Source organism: Haplochromis burtoni, unplaced genomic scaffold (assembly GCF_018398535.1).
Source record: "Haplochromis burtoni strain Fernald_Lab_line unplaced genomic scaffold, NCSU_Asbu1 Contig_49, whole genome shotgun sequence".
Classification (NCBI taxonomy): Eukaryota; Metazoa; Chordata; class Actinopteri; order Cichliformes; family Cichlidae; genus Haplochromis; species Haplochromis burtoni.
In genome coordinates, this window is record NW_024582410.1 from 343,188 (window position 1) to 366,921 (window position 23,734).

Below are 23,734 nucleotides of genomic sequence, written 5' to 3' on the forward strand. Positions count from 1 at the left end.
TTAAATCCTCGTCTTGCAGAATAGCATAAGGCTACAACATAAAACTTATTTTACAGTCATATGGTGCCTAGTAAGGATATACCCCTCAAAACAAAAAACTATATATTAAAAGAAATTACAGCAACAGAAAAAGTTAGATGCAGTCAAACTTCTTTTAATAAATAAAGTACAATAGTGATCAAATCTGTAACGGTTTGTGTTACCTATTGAAACAGACTCAGTTCTGAGTCTCTTTAAATTCATTGAAGTTATTCAGACATTCAGTGAAAATATAAGAAGAAAATCTGTATATTTTCCCAGCAAATTCATTTATTGTGATGTGGGACAACAATTACAAACCTTTCTGTGCAAGTATAACTGTCGCTGCATTTTGCTAGCAACACTCAAACATCTTTCCTCACTGATGTACAAAACAAAACTTTCCTCCTCTGCTGTAGCCTAAAGGCATCAAAAGTAATAGTTATTTAATTGGTGCACTTATGAATGCTCTTTGTGAACGATGTGCAGCTCATATTTGCAAACTGGGCATTAAGGCTGTGATAGCAATGGCATAGGTCCCAAAGAAAATTAATTTTTCACAAAGCATTTTGTGATCAAAGCAACTCATATGGCCCTCTGAAGGGAAAATATAAATCATATTTACAGATATAGCAGTAACGGTCGATGAACGTTTGCCATAAACATTCAGTTAATGTATAAACTGATTCTCCATCACAACATTTCAGCATCAGAACAACAGAAGCACTTGAGGCATCATAAATTAAGAATTTCCTGCACATAATCCAATCAGAATGTTTGATTTGTTCTAATATTAATGTATATGCAATACGATATTCAATTGTGGTTTTATTGCTAGAACATGAAATCTAAATCAAACAAAATATTCTCCCATAACCTGGCATGTGACAAGACTCGAGAACTGAACTTAGAAGATTCAAGTGAGAAACTTCCAGTGTTGCTTGAAAAATATCTACAATCATCAGAAAGGTATGCGAGAAAGGGAGTGGGGTCAGTGGACGCAGTAAAAGTGAACAATCCATGACTAAAAACAAATACATTCAGCTGCAGTCACTAAAGGAAGTCTACCCATGAATAAAGGTGAACTGAGGACCTTTACCATTCCTTTGAAAAACTAAATAACAACAACAACAACAACAACAACAACAACAACCACAACGGTTACAAACTGAATGGGGAAAAATCAAAACCCCGAAAGAAATGAGAATATAAACACTAATTTAAAATGAAGTTCATGAATCTCACAATTCAGGCCAAATAATAAAAAAACATCTATGGACTGGATTCTTTCAGGAGAAATGCAAGTACTGGTTATTAAAAAGGTTCAATTCCCTTGATGAATTAAAAACAGGCTTTCATATCAAGGCTGTGTTTCGCATGCAAGACTATTTGTAAGATCGTAATCTCAGCGATTTTTTTATTTCTTTTTTTTTAAATGATCCAAATTCACACATTTCAGTCTTATCTAATATGTACTTGAATAGCTATTTCTGTAACAGCATAAATGGGATTCTAAGTAACATCTTACACCAACAGCAAATCGTCTTGGATCTTCCTGAAATCTTCTGGAAACTTGCAGTTAGTTTCCAACAGTGTCCACTGGTAAGAAGTGACTAAAGTGGTCCTCCTAAGCTCTACAAACCCTTCTCTTCTGTCCTCCACCAACTCCAATCCAGTCATCACAAAGAAGGAAAAGAGGGCTGAAAATAAGAGCCCGTCAAGTTTCATAAAACACATTCTTCACATTTGTTTCCATCTGTGGCGATTCATTACTGGATGTCTTCCACATAGTTAGCAGGATAGAGGCCTGTTTGTCCATCCTTAAGCCTGCCTTTGCACCAGCCCTGATCATCTTCTTCACCTATTTTGGTAAATTCATCACCTGGAAACGGGGAGAGAGAAATATTAATCAATCTTAATCTATGTACATATACAGAAGTCATTCTAAGTTAAAAAAAAATAAAAAAAAAAATGAATCAAGTCAGTTTACAGCAGCAGCGTCAAATATGCAGCTCTAAATTTTTTTTGAGCAGAACCAAGGTCACCAGAACGCAATCTAATAATGGGGATGCAACTTTAGGATGTGATTAAACAGAGTTGCATCATGGAAGTATGCATCTCCAGCAACTATATCAATATGGACTCAAATCTTTGAGGGCCATTTCTAGCACCTTGTTGAATCAATGCCATGAAGAATTAAGGCAGCCCTGAAGACAAAGGGAGGTCCAACTCTAAGATGTACCCTAATGAAGTGGTCATAGGTGTACATTACTGAAATCATCATCTCCTTCATAAATGATTACTTGAGGCCAAACTGACCCCTTTTAGTCATGTACCTGCTTTGAAGCTCAGCTCATCCTGCTCCTGTCCCTCATAGTCGTAGAGAGCTTTGACAGGCACCGATACAACAGGAGAGGCCGGCTCTTCCTCGAATGGATTACCCTCACCATTGGTGGAGAAAGGGTTACCAGCTGTGTCCTCATCCGACCAGTCTGGAGTCTTCTCCGTACTGCTTGCACTGGACAGACAGACCAACCACATAGTAAAAACCTGGTATTTTGCCTCACACGTCAAAGAAAAACCGTCAAGGCAGGTGGAAAGAGTTTGGTTAGGGCAAAAAAAATAAATAAATTAAAAAAAATAAATAAAAAAAGGGGGGGGGGGGAATAAAAACCAATAACAGTACACTGGAACCCAAAAGCATAAAAATGCATCTCCAAATCCAGAGGGGAGGGGAAAAAAAAAGGAAAAAAAAACAAACAAACCCCACTATCCTTTTGGGTCAGTCTAAACAACTGCAAGACTAAAAAGCAAGCATTTGGTTGATGCAGGATAAATGATTTCAAAATTGCTTATATGCCACTGACAACAAGAACTTGAAGTCTATGGAGAAGAGAGAGAAATAATAGGAGGCAAAGCAAAAAAAAAAAAAAAAAAAAAAAAAAAAAAAAAAAACATCAACGTGACATGTAAAAAAAACAAAAACCAAAGCACAACAAGATGAAGCAAGACAAATCACAATTGTCAACGCATGATTGGCGTTTGAACTCTGACCAGGAGAGGGAGCCACCTAAACATCAGAAGGAACTTGGCAGGCAAAGCTGAAAAAAACAAAACCAACAAGAATAATTTACAGTCAGACCAGTTTATGGTTTCAAGGCTATTTTTGGATCCCTCCACCCATTAGGTACAACTGTTATTCAAATGAATAAAAGTTGATACACAAAACTTACTCATTTTGTTTTAAAGAGCCTTTAAATTATCAGCTGGCACAAAAAAGAAAAAAAAAAAAAAAAAAAAAAAAAGTCCAATTTCAAATATCCAGATCTGACTGTAAGAGAGAAACAATGCATTTCCACAGCAGAAGCATGCGCCTCCATGCGCATATACTTAACGTTCTGCAAGACATGAAACTGTTAGGGATGAAGAAAAGACACAGGCTTTGTGTGCAATGCCATTCAATGACCATGCAGAGCCACAACATGACACCTGAGGAAGGAGAGAAGAAAAAGTAGTGGGAAGAAACCAAGAAAAGGAAAATGCACGAGACGCGACACCAACGACGCTCCACGTAGCAAAGGTAGAAACAGAAAATTCTGCAGGTGAGCGTTTCCGGTTCACCAACGTTTTTATTTCCTCTTTATTCACAACGGTGTTGTTGACTGTGATCTCCTGCTCCACGGCAGTCTCCCCCACTTCATCGTCATCTTCGTCAAACGGGTTCGTGCCCGCAGGTGCAGCTTTTGGTACAGTCAGGCTGACAACATGGGACACAGTGAGAGATTGTTGACAAGCATGCATACAGAGTCACACTTGGGATTTTAAAAAAAAGAAAAGAAAAAAGTTATGCATAACAGGAAGCAGAAGAAGATTGGATCATCGACCCATTCGATATTTTAGTCCAAAAGGAAACTAAAGGGCTATTGCTGTGATGGACTGACAGCCTATCCATGGTGTACCGAGCTTCTCGCTCAGCGACAGCTGGGATGGGATTTAAGTTCATAAGCATGTAAGAAAATGGTTGGGCAAATGAACATGTGTCCAGTGAGGTAACAACTTGAAGTTCATCAGCACATCACACAAGTTAAAGTTGTCCTATCAGCCTTTCACTAAACCCCTCAACCCAACAGTGAGAATCCAAACAAAACAAGGCTGGTCTTGCACAACATCATGGATTTCCCAGCAGGTTCCAGTAGTGTGCATGTAACTATAATGAGCTCTTACAGTCAGACTCCATAATCTTTTACGCCATTCTTTGATTGAAATGAGTTTAGACATCAGTTTAAGTATCCAACCCCAAACAAGGCCAGGCATAGTCAAAGACCGTCTAAGTAAATATTCAAAACTGAGTTAGACAAAAGTCATTGAGCAAAGAGTTGTACAGAAGACTGTGCAAAGTCCCTCCAACAATGTGGGCTTTACTCTATTTTTAAAAAGATGGGAAAATACTGACAGCACTCAAGAAGCAACTTTTTCTGTAAGACTTCCCAGCACTGAATCATGTATTCCATCAAAAAAAAGATATGCTTGTGCACCTGCTTTTTCAGCAGGGCCGTCTGACGGTTTTCCCGTCATGGGCTACATTTTCTAAAGCCTGATAATAGAGTGTATGAGTCTAGATGAAACACAGCCACGCGCAAAAGGTTATTTTAGAATTTAATCAGGTCATAGAATTAGTCAGCTGAAGGTTAGAGATTTCTGCCTCTGTTGCACTTTTAGCAACAGCAAGAGAGGTGGGGCTATAACTGTAGGTTTAAGGACAGCTGGAAGACCCAGTAATTTTCATATTTATATGAAAGAGTGACATCAACAAAGCATGAAACTAAACAGACAGAGCATTCTAGTGCGACTTGTTTTTCCACTAATAAGTGCTGCATGTCATAATTATCACAAAGCTATCAAAAACATCAGTGAGCCCCTCCCTGAGCCCTTAATTGCCAGCTGTGGGTTGTTTAGGTGTAAAAACCCTGTGAAGTCACATGAGGGTTGTTTACTTCCTATTAATGTGATTGTGTTTCAAGGAGCAAAAAAACCAGAAGAAGGCCTGTATCAGAGGAAACAAGACTCCTACTCCCTGTTTATAGAAACATTTACAGAAGCAGTTATCAGTTGGCCCCAAGTACAGAAATGTGAACGCCTTTGTTTGCGTAGTCATGCTATGCTCTCCGAGTTAAGCCTGTGGCATTATTACAGCAAACACTTCTGCAGTAGGAGTCTAGTACAGTGTAACTTAGCTGACTGAAACCATCCAAAGTTGACCTCATAATCACGAATTAAAAGACTTGACATTGCTCTAAGCAAGCTCTAAGAGTTTTAAAATCTGTTTGATTCATGTCTGACACTTCAAATCAAGGACAAAAGAGAACGAAAACCCCAACAACACAGGGAAAGAAAAGACAAGTCTGACACTGACTCAAAAACAAGTTTCACCATTATCCAAGTTGTGACTACAGATAGGGATCAGACTTGAAACAAGTACCCATACTCACTGATGTTAAAAAAAGAACCAACAATAAGCAGCCTATATGGGGGAGTGGCAGCAAGTGCAATGGTAGTGGTCAGAGGCCAAATACTTTCCATGCTTGGCATTCCCTCAATCAGCTCCTCTACACACTCCTCCACAAGTTTTAAATGCACACATCTTCCTGCTTGTTAAGAGCAAACAGCAGGTGTTTGCACATTAAATTGAGAGATTACAAAGCTACAACGGAATGTGAAGAGTTGAGGCCTCCCAAAACACACAGGCCCATAAAAACCAATCACACACACACAAATCATTTAACCAATTTTTTATAGAGCGTATCTAAATTAGTCTTGTCATCATTTCCATGACTTGTCAAGTCCACAGTACTGTTGCCACGACACAGTTAACAGATGCCTGGGGACAACTACATTCCCATCTTATCGCTTTAGAAAGACTCCTTCATATTATTAAAAACCGCCAGACATTTAACTTTGATAGAAGCCTTAAATCCCTTATGTATTTTATTAGATCAATGGAGGATTAACTCACTCACCATAAACTGAAAGAGGGTTTGTGTCGATATTTTGCTTAAATCTTAAAATGAGTCTGTTAATTACAGTATTAGTTGACATAACATCTTAGCCCACTTGCTTTAAGTACAGATGTCCGACTAATCGGCCCTTTTTTCAACTTGTCACTACCAATATGAATGCCTATAAAGCATGTGCGTGGGTTGTATTTTCACAGTACTTTTGGCATGCTTTCAGGTATGCACCAGCAGACTTCAGTCTCTTGACGATAACTTTATCCCAACAATCTGTATCAAAATGTTTACTGTTGCCATGGGGACGGCTGCACAACTGAACATCATTCCTGGAGCTTCCCTCATGCAAAGTTTACAGCCATTCCTTAAGAGTAGGATGCCATGCACAGGGTGCAGCAGCATCTTTGATGTGGTGAGTTTGGATAGATGTGTGTATTAAAACAGATGTTCTATTCTCTGCATGTTTGACAAAGACAGTGAACAATGGGTTATCAGACATCTACCTGTTGCTGGTTTTGGCAGGCTGAACAGGCTGGTCTGACCCAGCTGGACTAATGCCCGTCAATGTGATGCCCTCTGATGGCTTCTTCTTTTCTCGTCTGCTCAAGGTTCGGTTGAGGTCTACGGACCATTCCTGTTACACATTAAAAAAAAAATTACCTATTAAAAATTAACCGTACAACTGTGCCAAACTTAGCCAAGTGAAAAGCGTGAATCAACAAGCCCATCAGCTAGTACAGGGAGAACATAAGCACAGCATCTTAAACACACAGCCCCAGAGTCCCTGATCAGTTCAGCGTTTCTCAAGCTGATCCACCAATTCTTAATTTTAAAACTGTGCATACATGTCTGTTTATATTGGAGTGTGTAAAAGATATACAGACATATGCAGCATCCATATTCCATTGAAAGAGAAACAGCACCAACAAATTTTCCCCCTCAACCAAAGAGGAAGGTTATTACATAATTTTATTCTTCCTTAGATGGATGCAAGCATAACCTCAGAGCTCCAATTGTTTCTCTGACCCCTCTGATTTATAACTTAAAACCAAAGTCTTCCATGACACAGTATCATGTGACACTGCAGAGTTCACATGAACTGCAGGAATGCCTCAGAGGCTGAAATGACGGGTCAGAGTCCAAAAGTTAGAAAGACGAAAGATAAATTACAGCAATTCTGATATCGAGGAAAAGTAAATGTCAGGAAGCTTGAACCTTTGACTGGCACTGATAGTATTCATATATTGTCTGCATATACCACATGAAGTTTTGTCTCAGTTAAGTTTCACTAAGGCAACTTGAGTCAAAGGCACACACAGAATGAGAGAGGGTTAGTGGGAATAAATAGTCTCCCCGTGGCTGCTGTGAGAAAATAGCCCTCTCATGCAGAACTCACTACAATGGACCATCTCTTAGAGGGACGATGACGAGACCATTCCAAATTCTGTCAAATATGCGGAAAGGAAAGCAGGGGTACAACAGGTTTAATGCAGATAACACTATGTAATCCTAAACCATGTTGCTGAAACAGTTGCACAAACGAAAAAAATCTCCATCTTGCAGGGAAATGAAGACACAGTGATGTTTTATTCAGTTTACTTAAATGTGCCATGGATAGCAGTTCTCAGTTGTGTAGAATTTAATCTAAGGGGAGATATATTCCTCTTTAACCGCCCCCCCCCCAAAAAAACAAAACAACCTAAACTTCCAAAGATAAGCACTATTCAGGCAGAAAAAGTGGAAGAAGTTGGCTGCAAGAGTATTCAAAAACACTATAAATTGTATCAGTGGAAGCGCATGCAGCTTTACCCGCAGACAGATCTACTTCCACCTCTGGTGTCTCAATGCCAATAGTGACAGAAGGCTATAACTCCTGCTTGGGCCAAATGCTTTACTTCCCTTGAAACTTTTTCATTCAGATGTTTTCCCCATTTCTGACCTGTGGTGCTGTGGTGAGCTGTAACTCAAGAGTACCCGCAGCTCTTAAGATACGCTTCCTAAAGTACTTTAATTCATTCTTAAATTACCCTACTGAATAATATATAACAGCTATTAGTGTATATAATCATCTCATCAAGTCTGCAACAACAACCCACTCTTCAGAGTGACAGGAGTCAAACAGAGCGTCCGGTTCGGATGTAAAAAACTATTTGGAAACCTCTAGCCATTGCTCTCAGAACTCAACCCTTCCCCTAGCCGATTTACACTCATGCATTAAATACGTGTGGTCTTTAGTACATTACCTCAAACTGGGGCCAGTTCATTGGCATTCCAGGACCATGATTGGACCGGAACCATTTTAGGTCTTCTTCAGGATCGGTGCCAGAGATTGTGTCTTCCAGTGTGTGGTAAACTCCCTGATATCTACAATGACAGAGGGCAAGGGATACACTTTAAGCGCAACTATTCAAAGCTCCAAGTTCTCCCACATCTGTGTCTTTCTGAAAGGGATGTTATGTCATTTCTGACCTGTGATTGGTTGAGAGGTCCAGGTGCTGCTTAACCTCCAGCAGCACCTCTTTGAAAAATTGAATGCGCTTGTCTTCAAACTGCTGGCACTGCTCGAACACTTGTTCCATGTTCTCCATGTACTGAGGGGTCAATTTGTTCAGCTCCTCGATGGATTTCTCATAACGTTCTTTAGTCTGAAAGGTAAGAAGGGAAGGAATGATAAATCACATTTAACAAAAAAAATACCCCAAAACAAACAAACACTCACACAGATTCCCACATTCAGCTAAGAAGGGGGGGGGGCGACAAAACAAAATGTCTTCCCAGTTACAAGCCTCCCTCTTAGTCTCTTGCCACAGGAAACTGTACCTTCTGGACCTCTTGCTGACACTTTTCCACCTTTTCCTGGAGTTTCTTTTGGGCTTCAGGGTTATTGTTGCTCTCGAGTTTGCTGTTAGTCTCCCTGCTGGCTGCAAGCTTCTCTTCTTTACAAGCAGTGTGGTAGGCCTTCTTCAAAGTCTCTACCTGCAGGTTTGATGGTTAAAGTAAAATTAAGGAAATGACACAAGTCGTGTGTAACCAGGTAACTTGAAACAGTGTGAGGAAGTGTGGACAGAGTTGTTAACACTGGTATCTGAAGATATAACCACCTCTTTACCCAGCCTTAATTTATGTGAAAACTTTCAGTGAAGTATGTAAGCAAACAACATTTGTTATGCCTTCCAAAATGTTCAAGTGGCTGCCTTCACATTTATGTGAAACTGATGACCACACTTGTTCACCGAAAAAGCAGAACTTTTTAATGTCATTTGGAATCATTACGCTAGATGGCTCAAAACAACAAGAGCCAGCCCTAATTTTTAAGTTATAACAGACATTTGTGTGTTTTCCCTTTTCTGAATAGAAAAAAAATATTTAATGTCCACAAAAACAAAACAAGAAGGCTCGGGCCTATGAATAAAATACTTCATAGTGAGTTTAGAAGGCAGGTCCGATACTGACACACTACCCACTTCCCCCATGTCAGCTAGCCAGTTAATTACCCTCATTTTCTCTGTCATTCATCGCTTGTCCTTGCCCATCTGGTCAATCAATAAATCTCCATCACTAAACAGTTTTGCTCAATGACAGACCAGGATGTCACCATCCCCTGTGACATCATACTCACAGGAAGTAGTGGGAGCCTGAAGGTTGCAACATGCCCGGTCATAAATATGCCCAGGAAGAAGGGGGGGGGGGTAGGTTCCAACAAGTAAACAGGCTAAAATAAAAGTAGCAGTAGGAAATACATAGACCTCATTTTCAACCAAAGGAGTTTCCCTCTGTGCCCTCACCATTTCCTTTCCTATGCCTGGCAGTAACCTTCAAAATCAACACTAACCAGATACAACTGTGCTTGTGCTCTGGTGTTGCTTAAGACATTGTTTGCTCTTCTTTCCATGACTACCACCGAGTCAGTAAAATGTATTCATGAGAACTGAGGGGTAAAATTTATAGCTGTGATCAGCAAGATGATAAATGACTTCCTTGCTTTAGATAAGATGGCAAAACTGGAAAGCTTGCTAAGCACCAAACAGTTTATCAACATGTGCTAACTGTCTCAGAATTGTGCAGCCAAAGTCCTGAAGCAGACAAAAGGACTCGCTCGATTTTATCAACTGAATTTTAAGACAAAATCCACCGAGTGCATTTCATTTTTGACCCACAGACCATAGAAAGTGAATGACATTAACAAATTAAAGTGAAAATGAGCAAAATAATAGCCATCAGTTTAAGTTGAGAAATTTTACTCTGCCCTATCCAACTTCAAAGAAGCACAATTGAAGAAACTACCAGAGGGATACTGCTGAATGCCATACGAGTCATAAGAAAGACTGTCCTTCCTCAGCAACAAAGGTGTTTTTTGATCATCTGACATGCAACCATGGTTGCATATAAAAACCAAAAAGTTAAAAATAAACTTCACAAGAGAAATGATGTTCTCCGACTGCTGAGATCATCTTGTGATAAATATAGCAGTCTTTAAAATTGAGTAATTAAGTACTTCCACCTCTTGAGATAGTCACCCTTAAAATTTCCTTTTTGTGACATTCGTTGTTTGGTAGCTTGTTAGCTTGTCTTTTCAGGCTACAGACCATACAACCAGAGGATGAAATTTAAAATGAGAACAAAGTGATGTTTGTGCCAGACTAAAATTTGTAAAGCCCAATTTTGATTTGCAATCCTCAAATGTGAAGCCTGACCTAAATGTTTAGTTCTAGAGTAAAGCTGATGCTGCTCATGATTTATTAAAGCTAAACTACATTTTTCCTAACTCACATCAAATGTCCTGAGCTCATGAGAAGTTTGAAATTCACACCTCTTTGAGTTTCTTGGCCCAGGGTTTTTGAGCCTTGCGGAAGCCATCTTCAGTCTCTTTAGTCTCTTTGAAGCCACCGATCATCTGTTTGTGGAAGGACTCTCTCTGCCAGTTCTTCAGCTTCTCATAGTCTTCTCCCATCAATGCTGCTTTCACCTCCATGTGAAGCTCGCTCACCTTCTCTGCCTCAGTACACAGAGCAGCCCACGCTCGCTCCAGCGTGCCATATTGAGGTCCTGACGGCAGAGTTATTGAGAAAATTCACGCTTCGATTCAACTTGAGCTCAAATTTCCCATTGTTGATGATGAATCAGCACATTGTTCTGGGTGATAAATATATTAGAAAGATTAAGATGCTACAATAATTATAATTTATTGTAGGTTTTTCACCCAAAGAGCCTTTAGGCAACTGAACCGGCACAGTATAAACTAAACTCAATTTACTTAAGACAAAGCAAAATCTTTATGTATATAAAAAAAAAATTAACTATGTACAATTTAATCTTACCTTTCTCTACAAGTTGCCGCCAGCGCTTCCCCCATTCTGTGAGCTGCTGTGCGTAGGCCTTTTCAATACGCGCCCGCTCATGAATGCAGTTCATGAGATCTGTGCAGAGCCGACTACCATCGTCTATCCGTTTCACGGTGCGCTTGTAGTTTCCAACCTGCAAACCAGAAAATAAAACTTGATGGATATACAGAAAGAAAGAAAAAACCCACTCAAACTACGGTGCTTGTTTTCTATTAAAGGGCTTTCTTTTGGAGAGCAGTTACACCCCTCCCAAGAATGATTTAGAGCATAATTATATTATAATTGATCCTCAATCATTTGCTTGAGTTGAGCCATTTTTAAAAAAAAAAAAAAAAAAAAAGTGTAAATAACCAAGTTACAAACTGTAGAACAGAGAAAAGATTTAATGCATCTCACCTCCCAGAAGCTGTCACTGGAGACATCAATCATGGAGTCATCATAGGTGCCTGACATGGCTGCTGCCCAAAGCTACACTTAGTGTGTGGGTCCTAGAGAAAACGCATGCAAAAATTAAAAGTCAGAATATCCATGTTATGAGCACAAACCACACTCCATTTAAAAAGGTCCAAGGCTTTTTACAATCAGTCTAGTTCACATGTTATTACTTTAACTTTCTGTTTCACAAATGTGTGGGGCGGAGACAAGCTGATGTTCATAAACAAAAAGGAGGAAGGGAAACATTTTAAACACTCAAATTTGTCTTCCCTCCATGCATTACAAAACCACCAAGAAAACAGCATTTAGTCAACATCACTGTTCTGTCACAAAATTCCACAGAGACTACAGCTGTGTTCAGACGCAGATAAGATGTGAAAGATAAAAGGTTCAGAAGAGCAGTTCAGACAGATGCAGAGTGTGTGATCTGGTTCGATAATCTTGGCCAGCAGGTGGGTCCCCCACGCCCCCACCAGCACATATGACAAGTTGAAACCACAGCGGCTACTCACAGAACACTGAGTCTATTATCGCAGAAAGAGAAACCATCAAGAGGCGCACAGCGGGCAGCTTCCGTTTCCTCCAGACTAGTACGACAGTCTTTGCTCTGTTACTCCTTGAGTCCTCGCATCCAGCATTTCAAACTCAAAAGCCTCAAAAAAAAAAAAAAAAAAAAAAAAAAAAAAAACACAGGCAGTTTATTCTTCCCTTCACTCCTCTCTGCTAAATTTCCCACTCCTCTCCTTCCTCTCATACTCATCAACTTGGAGGCCCTTTTCATTCTAGTATCTCATATACATTTTCAGATCAGAGTTGAATCTAACCGATGTCAGCTGACAGTTTGCAAGTATCAACAGGATGCAAATGCTTCTCAAATGGGCACTTCAAAGTGTATTTGAACTTTCACCCAGCAAAGTCTGTGCTCAGCTGCACTTACAGCAGAAGTAATTTGAAGTTTTTAATAATGCTCAGATGCTGAGGTAGTAAAGTCAAATGTGGCTTCAATAAAAACATAGCAAATTAAAGCGTTCATGTTCTACCTCTATTTTTTTTTTTAAGATCTGTAACTTAAAAAAAAAAAAATCAACTTATAAATCTAACAATTCTCACCCCCAATTGAGAGCTGTCCACTTCCGACTGGATAACACAAGATTCACTTTAGTGCCAAGTATGAACACACTGGGCCCCTTTCAGCTGTGCGAGACAGTGAGAAGATGAGGCCCACTGCTCTGTGGGTCTGTTCATCAATGGTCAGTGGCCCATGGCCTCCAGGGCAGGACTTGGACAGAGGGTAGTATTGTGGTGTCCACAGGCCAGGGAGGCAAATGAACAATTTTCTCTTAAACTGTGAAGTTATGTCGGTCTAACAGCCAATACACACACTCAGAAGAAACTATGCAACAACAGATGGTGTGCCACCATTTCTATACATTTTTTCTTTTTAAGAAAAAAAAAAAAAAAAAAAAAAAAAAAAAAAAAGGTGAACTTTAATTTTCTCATAAATGACAGCTTTAATAAGCTGTAGTTGTGGAGCATTTTGTCTGCATCAAAAAGTTAGTCCAGTTATAACACCATTCCTGACTCAGTTTATTGTTGTTAAATGGGTTACATTTGTGCATGTAAGCTACACACTTTAATAGAGAATCAGAGAAAACAACAATACTGAGTTAAAAATGAGCAAAATGGGTCCCTTTTAAGTTAACAAACACCACACACCCTGTTCAGTCATCATACACTTTTGAACCAATGATGGGTGGAGAAGGGGAACTAACCTTGAGCTCTAACAAAACAGACTTGACTGATTAGACGTGACCGTATAGTGCAAAATTCACAATTTTCTTTGTAGACCATCCTTCATAAGAAATCATGTAAGAGGTATAGATGATCAAAATCTCAAAAGAGACAAGCCAGAAGAGTGTAAATGATGAGCATGTGATCATTAAACTTCAAACAGATACCTCTTCATAACAAAATTAATTAGAGCCAATTTCCAAGAATTAAGGGGCATGTGCAATCCTGTTGTCCTATCCCTCCTACCAGCCGTTTCCAACAGTGGACTACACAACACAAGCTACTTGTGTGGGTGACAGGAAGAGAAAAAAAAAACAAAAAAAAAAAAACGCCCAAACAAAAACAAAGGTGATGTCAAGGGGCAAGGATATTTGAAACCAGCAAGAAAATTCAACAGAAACCTCCAATAACATCATAATGACCTAATATGAGTAAACCAATAACAACCGTAGTAATACACATACACATTTCTGTTTTGCTACTCATGGGAGGGGATGAAACTGAGAATATGACTTTGCCTTTACAAGATACATAAACATCAACATTTTGAGATGTGTTCATGTGCTTGGGGATATGAAAACTCAGTTTAAAACTACATACTTATATTCTCAGGATACAGATATGTTTGAGCAGGTGATTGTTCTAGTAGCTACATTCAAAATAAACAAGGATGAATAGGACAATCTGTTACACACTTAAAAGAAACTTAAAATCGCCACAAAGACTGAATTCCTATATAGGAAAACCTCTGCACACCCTTGGCTCTGAAGGACATTGTGTGGACTGTGCTAAACAATTGAACACAGCTTGAGCCAGAACTGTAAACAATGGTGTTGACTAAGCTGGGGTCTGAAGTCCACTCAGTCTGTCACTGTAGGAGAATGCTGGAAATTTCAACACTATGCTGCTATGCCCAAGCAAAAAAAAAAAAACAAAACAAAAAAAACCCCACAACACTTAAATATGCGGAAACTAAAGTAGAGAGTGTTTATCGTTTAAATTTGAATTGAATAAAAATGACAAGTGTCTTTCTAAATGTATGATTTAATCAAGACTATAGACTGCCTTAGATTACAGGCTTAGAAATTGCATAATCACTGAAGTCTGATAAGTGTATGTACTAACCACAGTGGAATTTAATTGCTGACAATAGCCTTAAGATAGAAGTGAACAAATACATTCCTCAGTGCCTGACTGAGCCATGGCATGTTAAGTAAATTCCCACACTGTCACTACTCAAACCCATTTTGCAAAAAACACACCAAAGAGCTGTTCTACGAATTGAGTTCAACACAGCCAGGCTTTCTTCGAGTTAGCTGGACTGACAAAACCCCAAACAGATAACAGTATCTTGATAGTGGTTATCAACTTTCTTTGCCAGCCCTGGCTCTCCAAGTGCCCACATGAAAGGGTGAGTTTGACACATCATTTCCCTTTTTTGCCACATCAAAGACTCAAGTTCTACACTGAACGATACTGCATACTTCCAAAGAAAGGGGCAAATATACCAACACAGAAGATGCTGCATAAAAATCAAGAATCTTTGAATGAAAAAAAATAATAAAATAAAAAAATAAAATTCCAGCATCGTTTTTCCAGGTTCAAAGAACTCTCTGGTGCGTGTTTATGTACACAAGTAGATAACTAGGGCAATAAGTCTTTAACTTTAACTGAAATCTATGCATTGTCTTTTTTGGGCTATTTGTTAAAGAAAATTTATTTTATGCTTGAGTAAAGCAAGTCCCATCATAATGAAAATATAATCCTATTGATTTAATTTTGCTTTCAGGAAAGACCAAAACCTTGCTTGAGGATGCATTGGGAGGGTTTGGTAGCAACAGTTCTGTATGCAAGAAAAACCAGGCCAATGTGATGCACAGTTTGCACTATGATAACTTTACAACAGATTCCTTTGGTGCTACAGTTTTGCAGGCTGGAGATCTTATATTAATAATCATAATTCTATAATAAGCTGAATGTTACTGAAATCTGAGTCAGATAAAGTGGAAATTACAGCAGACTTTACACTGGAAAAGGTTATGTGGTCAGCATAGGTTGCTATGGCGCCCTTCCCAGGTTAAAACAGAACCACCTTCGTTACACTGAAAGACTTGACATAACTCGCTAACCCATTAATCTTGCTTTGTAATACACTTGTTAGGCTGTCTGTTTGGAAAGTAGTATTAGTGGTTTCTTTTGTGAATGGTTTAAAAAGCAGACTCCGAATAGGGTGAGCACGACCTGATGAGGTATAGTTTACCTCTGCTTAAGTGTTGAAACAAACAGTAAAACAGGACAGGTTGAGCATATGATATTATTGAAAATAATAATAAAATCATCTTCCTTAAAATCATATTGTTTTAAATAGATATGATTAGTATAAAGCGAGCTCAAGTCTGTTCAATACTCTTATATGAATGACATTAACTTCTAAAACAGTTTACTGTTATTTTAGCTGCTGTTGTAACAGTTCTAAGGTTGTAAAGGTTCAAGGATGTATTCACAGACCACCACATATCTTTAGGCATATATGTATAATTATTAGGAGGAGGAAGAAGAAGAGGAAGAAAAAAAAAAGACTCGTCTAGCACTGTGTTCAACATTTTTAGTCTTTATTATAGCTGGATTTGCTTTCCTTCATGGGGCTTTCCATGATAATCTCATTAGTTTCTAGCTGTGCCGATTTATAATTTCTCCGCATTGGGCATAACATAATGTCAAAATGTGACATTTTGTCATTATGTAGGACACAGGGATAACTGATAAATGCTGTGCATTCCCTCAAAAACAGGACATTGACCAGTGCTGATGAATGGCAAAAGATGACCATTTTATTAAAAGCACATGAACACTTACTGTAGTATGCTGGCAAGAAGTGAGAAAGCCTGAGTCACGTCTGTAAAAAGACACGAGCTCCCAGTGACTTCTGCAAATGGTGGGAAAGACTGCTAAGCAAAACACACCCTTTACCAAGGGCATATTCCTTTCCATAAGCTACCAATAGACAGACTTCTCATTGCATGTTTATGTTCCTCAGAGTGCCCTGCAGACTGTCACAGATAGTAATGAATGAAGCAGAAAAGCAGGAAACAACAGGACGTACGCACCACAGAAATGAGCACACATATACAGCCGACAGGCACACACATGCCTAAAGCAGTCTTTATATCAGTGGTTGAGAAACATAATCAGAACACCAGATGATACAAAGCAAGTGGTTTGATGAGGATTTGTGATACGATGGCCATTTTCAGTAAAACAACATTTAATAGTGAAACACAGATATTGCTCCATTCATGTGACACAATCTCATTCTGCCGCCATCTAAATGCATTCAGTAATTGGAGGTATGCTGATGACTTCTGTGTCAGTTTTTGTTGCCTGACAAATACATGTTAGTCTGGATATCTGCCAGTATAAGCAAGAACCCACAACTTATAAAATTAAATGAAAAGGCACATCCACATTTGCTATATTTTTTCCTCAGATAAGATTTGCAAGAATTTTTGAATGGGCCACTAATGACTCAAGGATTGATAGATATTTAACTGCCTGCAAACTGGGCTGCCACGATTAGTCGACTAATCACGATTACGTTGACTATCAAAATTGTCGACAACAAGTGTAATAGTCGAAGCGTCGTTTAAAGCCTTGTAAGATCCAAAAGACGCAGGAATAAGTAGTAGGATTTAAGAGTGTAATAACGGACTGAAACAGAAGATGGCAGCACTGCATGTACAAGGATGCCAGCTGCCATTAAACCCTGAAGAGAAGAAGCAACTCCGTTATCGTAGCTGTGTCCAAATTCAGGCCGCATCCTTTGGAGGCCGATTACGTTACAGCAGCGTGACGAAGGCTTTCCAAATTCGAAGACTCCTCCAACTGCGATCGACAAATGCGTTCTTCATTTCCTCAGCGTAGCTCAACCCCCAAACCATCCCAGGATTCATAGCGCGGCCCAGCCAATTCCAGTTTCCAACAATGGCGGCAGCTACTTAGTTCTAATATTACTTTTTCTGGGTCACAAAATAAACTTTTAAGATGTTTTCAGGCGAGAATGTAGCTGTGCAAATATCTGATCGGTTTATCAAGACATCACATATTTGCAAAAGTGCTCTGACGTTTTCGGAGACATCTCTTACCCACCAGCTGGCTAGCTAGCTGGGGGGTTTAAGTGGTCACTCGAGCCAGCGAGAACACCGGACTCTAGGCAAATCGTTTTCAAACCCCCCGCGGACTTTCGCTACTCAGGTTAAACATGATATGTCAGTGACTTAGATAAAAAAAATAATCGGTGACTAGTCGACTATCAAAATAATCGTTTGTGGCAGCCTTACTGCAAACCATAAGAGGTAAAAGAACCAGGAAATTGATTAGTTGTGAAGCTATGATACTTTTTTATGTGGAGGGTAGACTAAATGTTTGAGCAACTTCAACCATTTTCATACATGACATACACAAAACAATGCAAAAAATGAAATATGTGCTGAAAGCTAATCACATGGAAGTTACTTACCAGAGCAAGGGTGATTTTTTTTTTGGTTTTGCATGTTTCCATTTTACTTTATTGTAGTACAAAGCAGCTGCAATCTCTGTGGTGGAGAGTGCAGCTGAGCTGATCTATCCCTTCAATATTGCACTTTCACTGCAGGACATTGTTTAATACCAACTGTGCTAAAGAAGGAGGGTAAAAAAAAAAGAAGAAAAAAAAAAACTTGTGCACTCAGGAGTAGTAGTAGTATCCACCAAAAAATAAAAATAAATAAAATCACAGGCCATGACCTTTAATATCTATCACTCTCAGTCAACTCTGCCCTCCTTTCCTCACATGAGCTCAACAGCTGCTCTTAAAGGAATATGCCTTTCCAGAACAGCATCTGTGGCCCTTACAGACATCACTGGTAGAACTTAACTATAGTTAAGAAGCCTCAGATCTCTACACAATGAAACCGCTGGTCCGTCAACACCCAGTTAACTGTAGCCTCGACATCACTGATCAGTCCCCCTGTTGCTCAGTGGACAAGGATAAACAATGGCATTTGTTCCACAATTTCAGGCACTTTCCACTCGGTATGCCAGCAGCATGGAGAGAAACATAATGGAGGGAAATCCAGTATTACATGAAAGGGAAAGAGGAGATTGTTACATCACCACCAGGCATGTTTTCCTGTGGAAGCCCCAGTCTTGCATTATGAGCAGTATGCAAAGTCTTCAGCAAAGTAGGGCTGCCACAAACAATTATTTTGATAGTCGACTAGTAACCGATTATTTTTGCAATTAGTCGACTAATCAGATCATCATCCATTGGACGCAAAACGTACAGCTTACTGCACAAGCATTCATCTGCTCTTATAGAACTATCATTAGCTTACAGCTTTAAGTGTGTAAGGTATGTGCTAACTAAAAATAAAGACAAGATTATAGTTTAACAAATTTTAATGAAATTTACAGATTGTTTCGGTGAAGTTTAATAAACTCCTTGCTATCTAAAATATAACAGGACACCGGAGTATATTCTCCAGCATCTCACACTTTTGATAATCAGTTTTCTGCTTGACATTTATTCCGCTTTGTAAAAACTATAACTTGATTTCTCAGCCAAACCGATTTACTCAGGAACAAATAAAATACTAAAAAAAGCCAAACAATAACATTTTTAAGTTATCTAAGTGACTTATATATGTTTAACCTGAGTAGCGACAGACGGCAGTGGGTTTGAAAACGATTTGCCGGGAGTCCGGTGTTCTCACAGGCTCTAGTGAGCCTTGCCCCCGGCTAGCTATCGAGCTAGTGGGTAACAGACGTCTCAGAAAACGTCGGAGCGCTTTTGAAAATGTGGTGTCTTGGTAAACTGAGCAGATATTTGAGGTTTACACAGCTACATTCTCGCTAAATATACGTTAAACGTTTATTTTGTGACCCAGAAAGAATAATAAGAGTAATATTAAAACTAACTAGCTGCCGCCATTGTTGGAAACTGAGCTGGGCTGCGCTATGAATTCTGGGACACCGCTTCTTCTTCTTCGGGGTTTAACGGCAGCTGGCATCCTTGTACATGCAGTGCTGCCATCTTCTGTTTCAGTCCGTTATTACACTCTTAAATCCTACTACTTACTCCTGCGTCTTTTGTGATCTTACAAAGCTTCAAATGACGCGTCGACTATTAAATCAGTCGTCGACGATTTTGATAGTCGACGTAATCGTGACTAGTCGACTAATCGTGGCAGCCCTACAGCAAAGAACCGCAAACAAGTAATCTACCAACTGTTACAGATCAATTTCTTATCCTTATTTTTGTTTATAAGTGGATTGGCATAAAAGAAGCAATACTTATTTTTTGTACTTTACATACTGTTATTAGTGTTGTTGATATAACAATATATATCGGATGACAATATAAAAACAGCTATCATTTCATTTTACGTTTGTTTCATGGTGTCGGAAAATAAACTGTTTATGGCAATATTTTCTCATCGTTTTGATGGTCATTCTAGTGGCTATATTAATTTCTTAAACTTCTCTCTTTCTCTTATATTTTATATAACCACACTATGGATGGACAAGCGTCTGTTTTTATGCGTTGTGGTTAGCAACAACGAAGGTAACACCATCACGTGTCCGCTTGTTTATGTTCCACATAAACCTTTCACAATAAAGCTCAAGATCCTGTTGAGACTTTTCAAAATAAACTGAATCACATGAAAGAGCAGATTATTTACGGATGAGAAGTTAAAAAAAAAAACAACAAAACCTTAGACTCAAACCTTAGAGGCTTTTCCCCGCAGCACGCTGTGTAATAAATACTCCAAAAAAAAAAAAAATAACAAAAACAAACAAAAAACGGCAGCTGTTACAACTTATGTCTAAAAATTTATAGTTTCATGCATCTGTTAAAACACTTGATTCCAGCTACATGACGCGCAGCTGGAAACACTTCCGTAAGTCGAGCTGCCCGAGATTCACAGAATTTACAGAAAGTGTTACATTTTTGTGATTTATATCGTTATCGGGACGATAGAATTCTTATATCGGGATATGAGATTTTGGTCATATCGCACACCCCTAACTGTTATAATGGCAAATGCTCATGCAGTGGGTTGGATAGCACTAATACGGTAATTTCAGGCACCATCCAGGTGTTCATAGAAGCCCCAAATCTTCCGTTTCCAAGGGGAAGCTAAAGAGAAGAAGGCTGGTATAAAGGGAGACAGAAAGAACTCTTTTTTTAAACTGTAATAAGAAGTCCTAATCTAAAATAAATAAGGATTATGTTGAACTGAATTAGGTCTGGGCGATTAATTCAATTTAAAACTCAATTATCTACCAGTTACGAACACAATATTTACATTCACTGCTTGAGTCAAGAGGACCAAAAGAAAGCCTTCAGTCAAAAAACACCAATGTAAAAGTCCTCTTGGGCACAGATTTTATGCCCAAGTAAATGCAAATGCTACTTAGAGAAAAAATAAAGTTACTTTTCTTTAACCAACCCTGGAAAGCCCAAATATATTTGGTGGCCACCAAAACTTCTTATTTAGAGGAAAAACAGCTGCACAAAACACCCATCATGATGTCGAGGAGCACAAGAGTAAGAGACTGTGAAAACACGGGGGAGTTTGGTTATGAGATGAACTCAGTAGCATATTATTTATTTATTCTAGTTCTAGTAAAGAGTCTCATCAAGTGTTGCAGGCCCATAGTCATTTAACTTCTTCGTGGGAATACACCAACAACAGTACCTCAAAATGCAGTGAAGTGTCCTCAGCCTGAAGTGGAACACCCATTCTAAGTTTAGCTTGGTTATGTGAAGGTCCAATCATTTTGGATGTCTTCCCCCCCCCTCATAAAAAAAGGAACCAGGTGCATTTTCACTACTGCTTTACCCTGACAACAAAACTACACATACAAAACACAAGGACCTCAAATCTCCGCCTTAGTATCCATCTCTAAATTCTCCTGCTACATGATGACTGATAACTTCCACTCATTCATGGCAAATGTCATGACCATTAGGTGTTTTGTTATAGTCCGTCCCCAAAGCTCTGAGCAATATAGACACAGACTGTCGGGATATGTGCAGCACAGGAGTGGAGGAGGGCAGAACTTGGCAGCCAGATGACACTGCAGCAAACTGAGCAGAGCAGATCAAGAGGGCATGTGTCAGAGCTCAGACAAACATACCAATCTATTAGTTTCCACGGAAAATGTTAAAATTATGTAATGCTGCGAGCACAGCGTGCAAGCTAGGAGGTTATCTTTACTTGCGAAACCTGCCCCGCCCTTTACCACTTCAGCTCCAAACTCGAATTACAAAAACGTGAGAACAGTTGAGGTGAAACAGCTTAAAGCAGCTGACCGACTCTGCTTTATAACAATAACATCAAATCCCACATAAATCACGGTGACATTTAGTACATTACCACTTAACTGTGCTGGCTTAAGTCTTACTACAGGTCCCCGGAATATCCAAGTTACTGCAACCGTGATAATAGTCAGTGGTGAACTAGTTCAACTTCACTTTTACAGTCCATGACACACCTGAAACCACTTTAGCGCTACCATTATCTGACCTTTCCCACGACTAAATACCGGTTCTCGTGTTTGTAAAGCCAACTTCCTTCAAGTGCGAATTAATAAAGTTAGCCCTCAGTTAGCTCCAACATTAGCGAATAAGCCACAGCCCCTTCAGTTAGTAAATGTAAGTTAGTAATAGAGCACAACATAAAAGTATCTATGTAAACTTACCTTAAACTGGTCCTATTGAGGATTTATGATCTAATGAAGCGTTACTGGTCCCAGTGGTACCAATTTACAAATCTTTTCGCCGTTTTTCTGCTCAGCAGCGGCACCATGGATCAACTGACTGAAATAGCCGTGTCAGTTATAAGCAGACGACCCTGCACATCCGGTCAAGATTTTCACAATAAGACTGCGAGGACCGGCGATGACGTATATATAACGCCAAGCAGAGTTTCACAGAGATCATAGAGCTGAAGGAGACTGCTTGAATTAAATTACACACTTTATTGAGCAAACAGCTCATGTGAGATCTTTAAAACAATAAAATAATGAAATGCATAACAAAAAACTCCTTTTTTTGTTTTCCATAAATAATGTTTGAATTTACAGCTTTCGCTTGAAAATATTTGTGCTCATATGTTTGCAACTTTTAACAAAAACAAGTGTTTTTTTGGCAAATAAAATAAGTATGTAAACAAATTTTGTGGTTATAGCATATTCAAAACAAAGGTGCTATACCATAAAACACACCACAACAATACAAATAAATAATAATAAATATTAGATTTAAACAGCACACTATCATGGTATTTACATAAAATTATACAAGAGACTGTCATCCAGCCACAGTTCCAATGATCAGCCACTTCCAAAATCTTCATATAAAGTATGTCTTCAGATTAAAGAGACACACTGCAAGTAAATCATGGTCATGGTGGTAATGTATTCTATGTTTCTCCCTCTCTCTCTCTCTCTCTCTCTCTCTCTCTTTCCCTCATATATGTATATGGAGGATTTTTCATTTATGTATATATTTTTTAAATGATTTACTCCAAAAATATTTTTATACAGGTTTAAAATACATTTTAATTAATGAAATGGCAAAAAGAAAAAAAAGAAAAGACACTTGGCCTTAACTATATGTGGACCAATAGGGCGAGTCAACCCTCAAAGGCTTATTTTAAACCAGAAAAAAATTACTTGTGGCCTCATTATAATATTGCACTTGTAATCTGAAGAAACTAATCTGGGAAAAAAATGTTTAGCAGAGATGAATTCTGTTTAGGCAACCTAAGTGGTGCATTTGTTTCTCGATAGTCTCGGTGTCACACACTTTATTTTGAAATCACATGACTTCCGATGCTGGACTAGTCAAGATAGATTTTCTTATGCAAACGAGCGAGACGCGCATTCTGACGTCACATTCACCAGAAAACTTTTTTAGATTACTATTTACGAAAATTTAGTAGTTCCCACTGTGAGGTCTGTGGCGCTCCAGACCATGTCATCTGAAAACAATAGATACGGAGGTACAACGAGCCAACAACATAGCACATCTACTGCTGTTTGGGGTAATTTTGGGGGGGGGGGGGCTCTAATTAAATCTCACCAGATATGAGA

General features: G+C 38.9%; 1 protein-coding gene across 6 annotated transcripts; it reads right to left on the reverse strand.

Annotated features, from left to right (window-relative positions):
* Positions 1 to 289: 289 nt before the first annotated feature.
* pacsin2 (protein kinase C and casein kinase substrate in neurons 2) lies at positions 290 to 22,497 on the reverse strand. 6 transcript variants are annotated; one of them, XM_042220448.1, is made up of 13 exons: positions 22,340 to 22,493; positions 16,451 to 16,520; positions 11,765 to 11,856; positions 11,345 to 11,501; positions 10,837 to 11,072; positions 8,847 to 9,002; positions 8,496 to 8,671; positions 8,270 to 8,390; positions 7,423 to 7,470; positions 6,530 to 6,660; positions 3,644 to 3,775; positions 2,355 to 2,536; positions 290 to 1,900 (listed from the first exon to the last, which is right to left on the reverse strand). In XM_042220448.1, exons 3-13 carry the CDS (start codon positions 11,819 to 11,821, stop codon positions 1,788 to 1,790), a joined length of 1,509 nt encoding a protein of 502 aa, XP_042076382.1. In that variant the 5' UTR covers positions 11,822 to 11,856; positions 16,451 to 16,520; positions 22,340 to 22,493; the 3' UTR covers positions 290 to 1,787. The 6 variants fall into 6 exon arrangements, with proteins under 6 accessions (XP_042076382.1, XP_042076381.1, XP_042076383.1 ...); XM_042220447.1 differs by lacking the exon at positions 16,451 to 16,520 and having other exon boundaries at positions 22,340 to 22,497; XM_042220449.1 differs by lacking the exons at positions 16,451 to 16,520; positions 22,340 to 22,493 and adding an exon at positions 12,316 to 12,455.
* Between the last annotated feature and the right edge of the window lie 1,237 nt (positions 22,498 to 23,734).

Coding starts and splice junctions, on each gene's coding strand:
- pacsin2 (XM_042220447.1), bottom strand. CDS start 11,821: ATGTCAGGCACCTATGATGACTCCATGATTGATGTCTCCAGTGACAGC. Junction 11,502..11,764: donor CCAGTGACAGCTTCTGGGAG/GTGAGATGCATT, acceptor TCTGGTTTGCAG/GTTGGAAACTACAAGCGCAC. Junction 8,391..8,495: donor GACCTCTCAACCAATCACAG/GTCAGAAATGAC, acceptor CTGTCATTGTAG/ATATCAGGGAGTTTACCACA.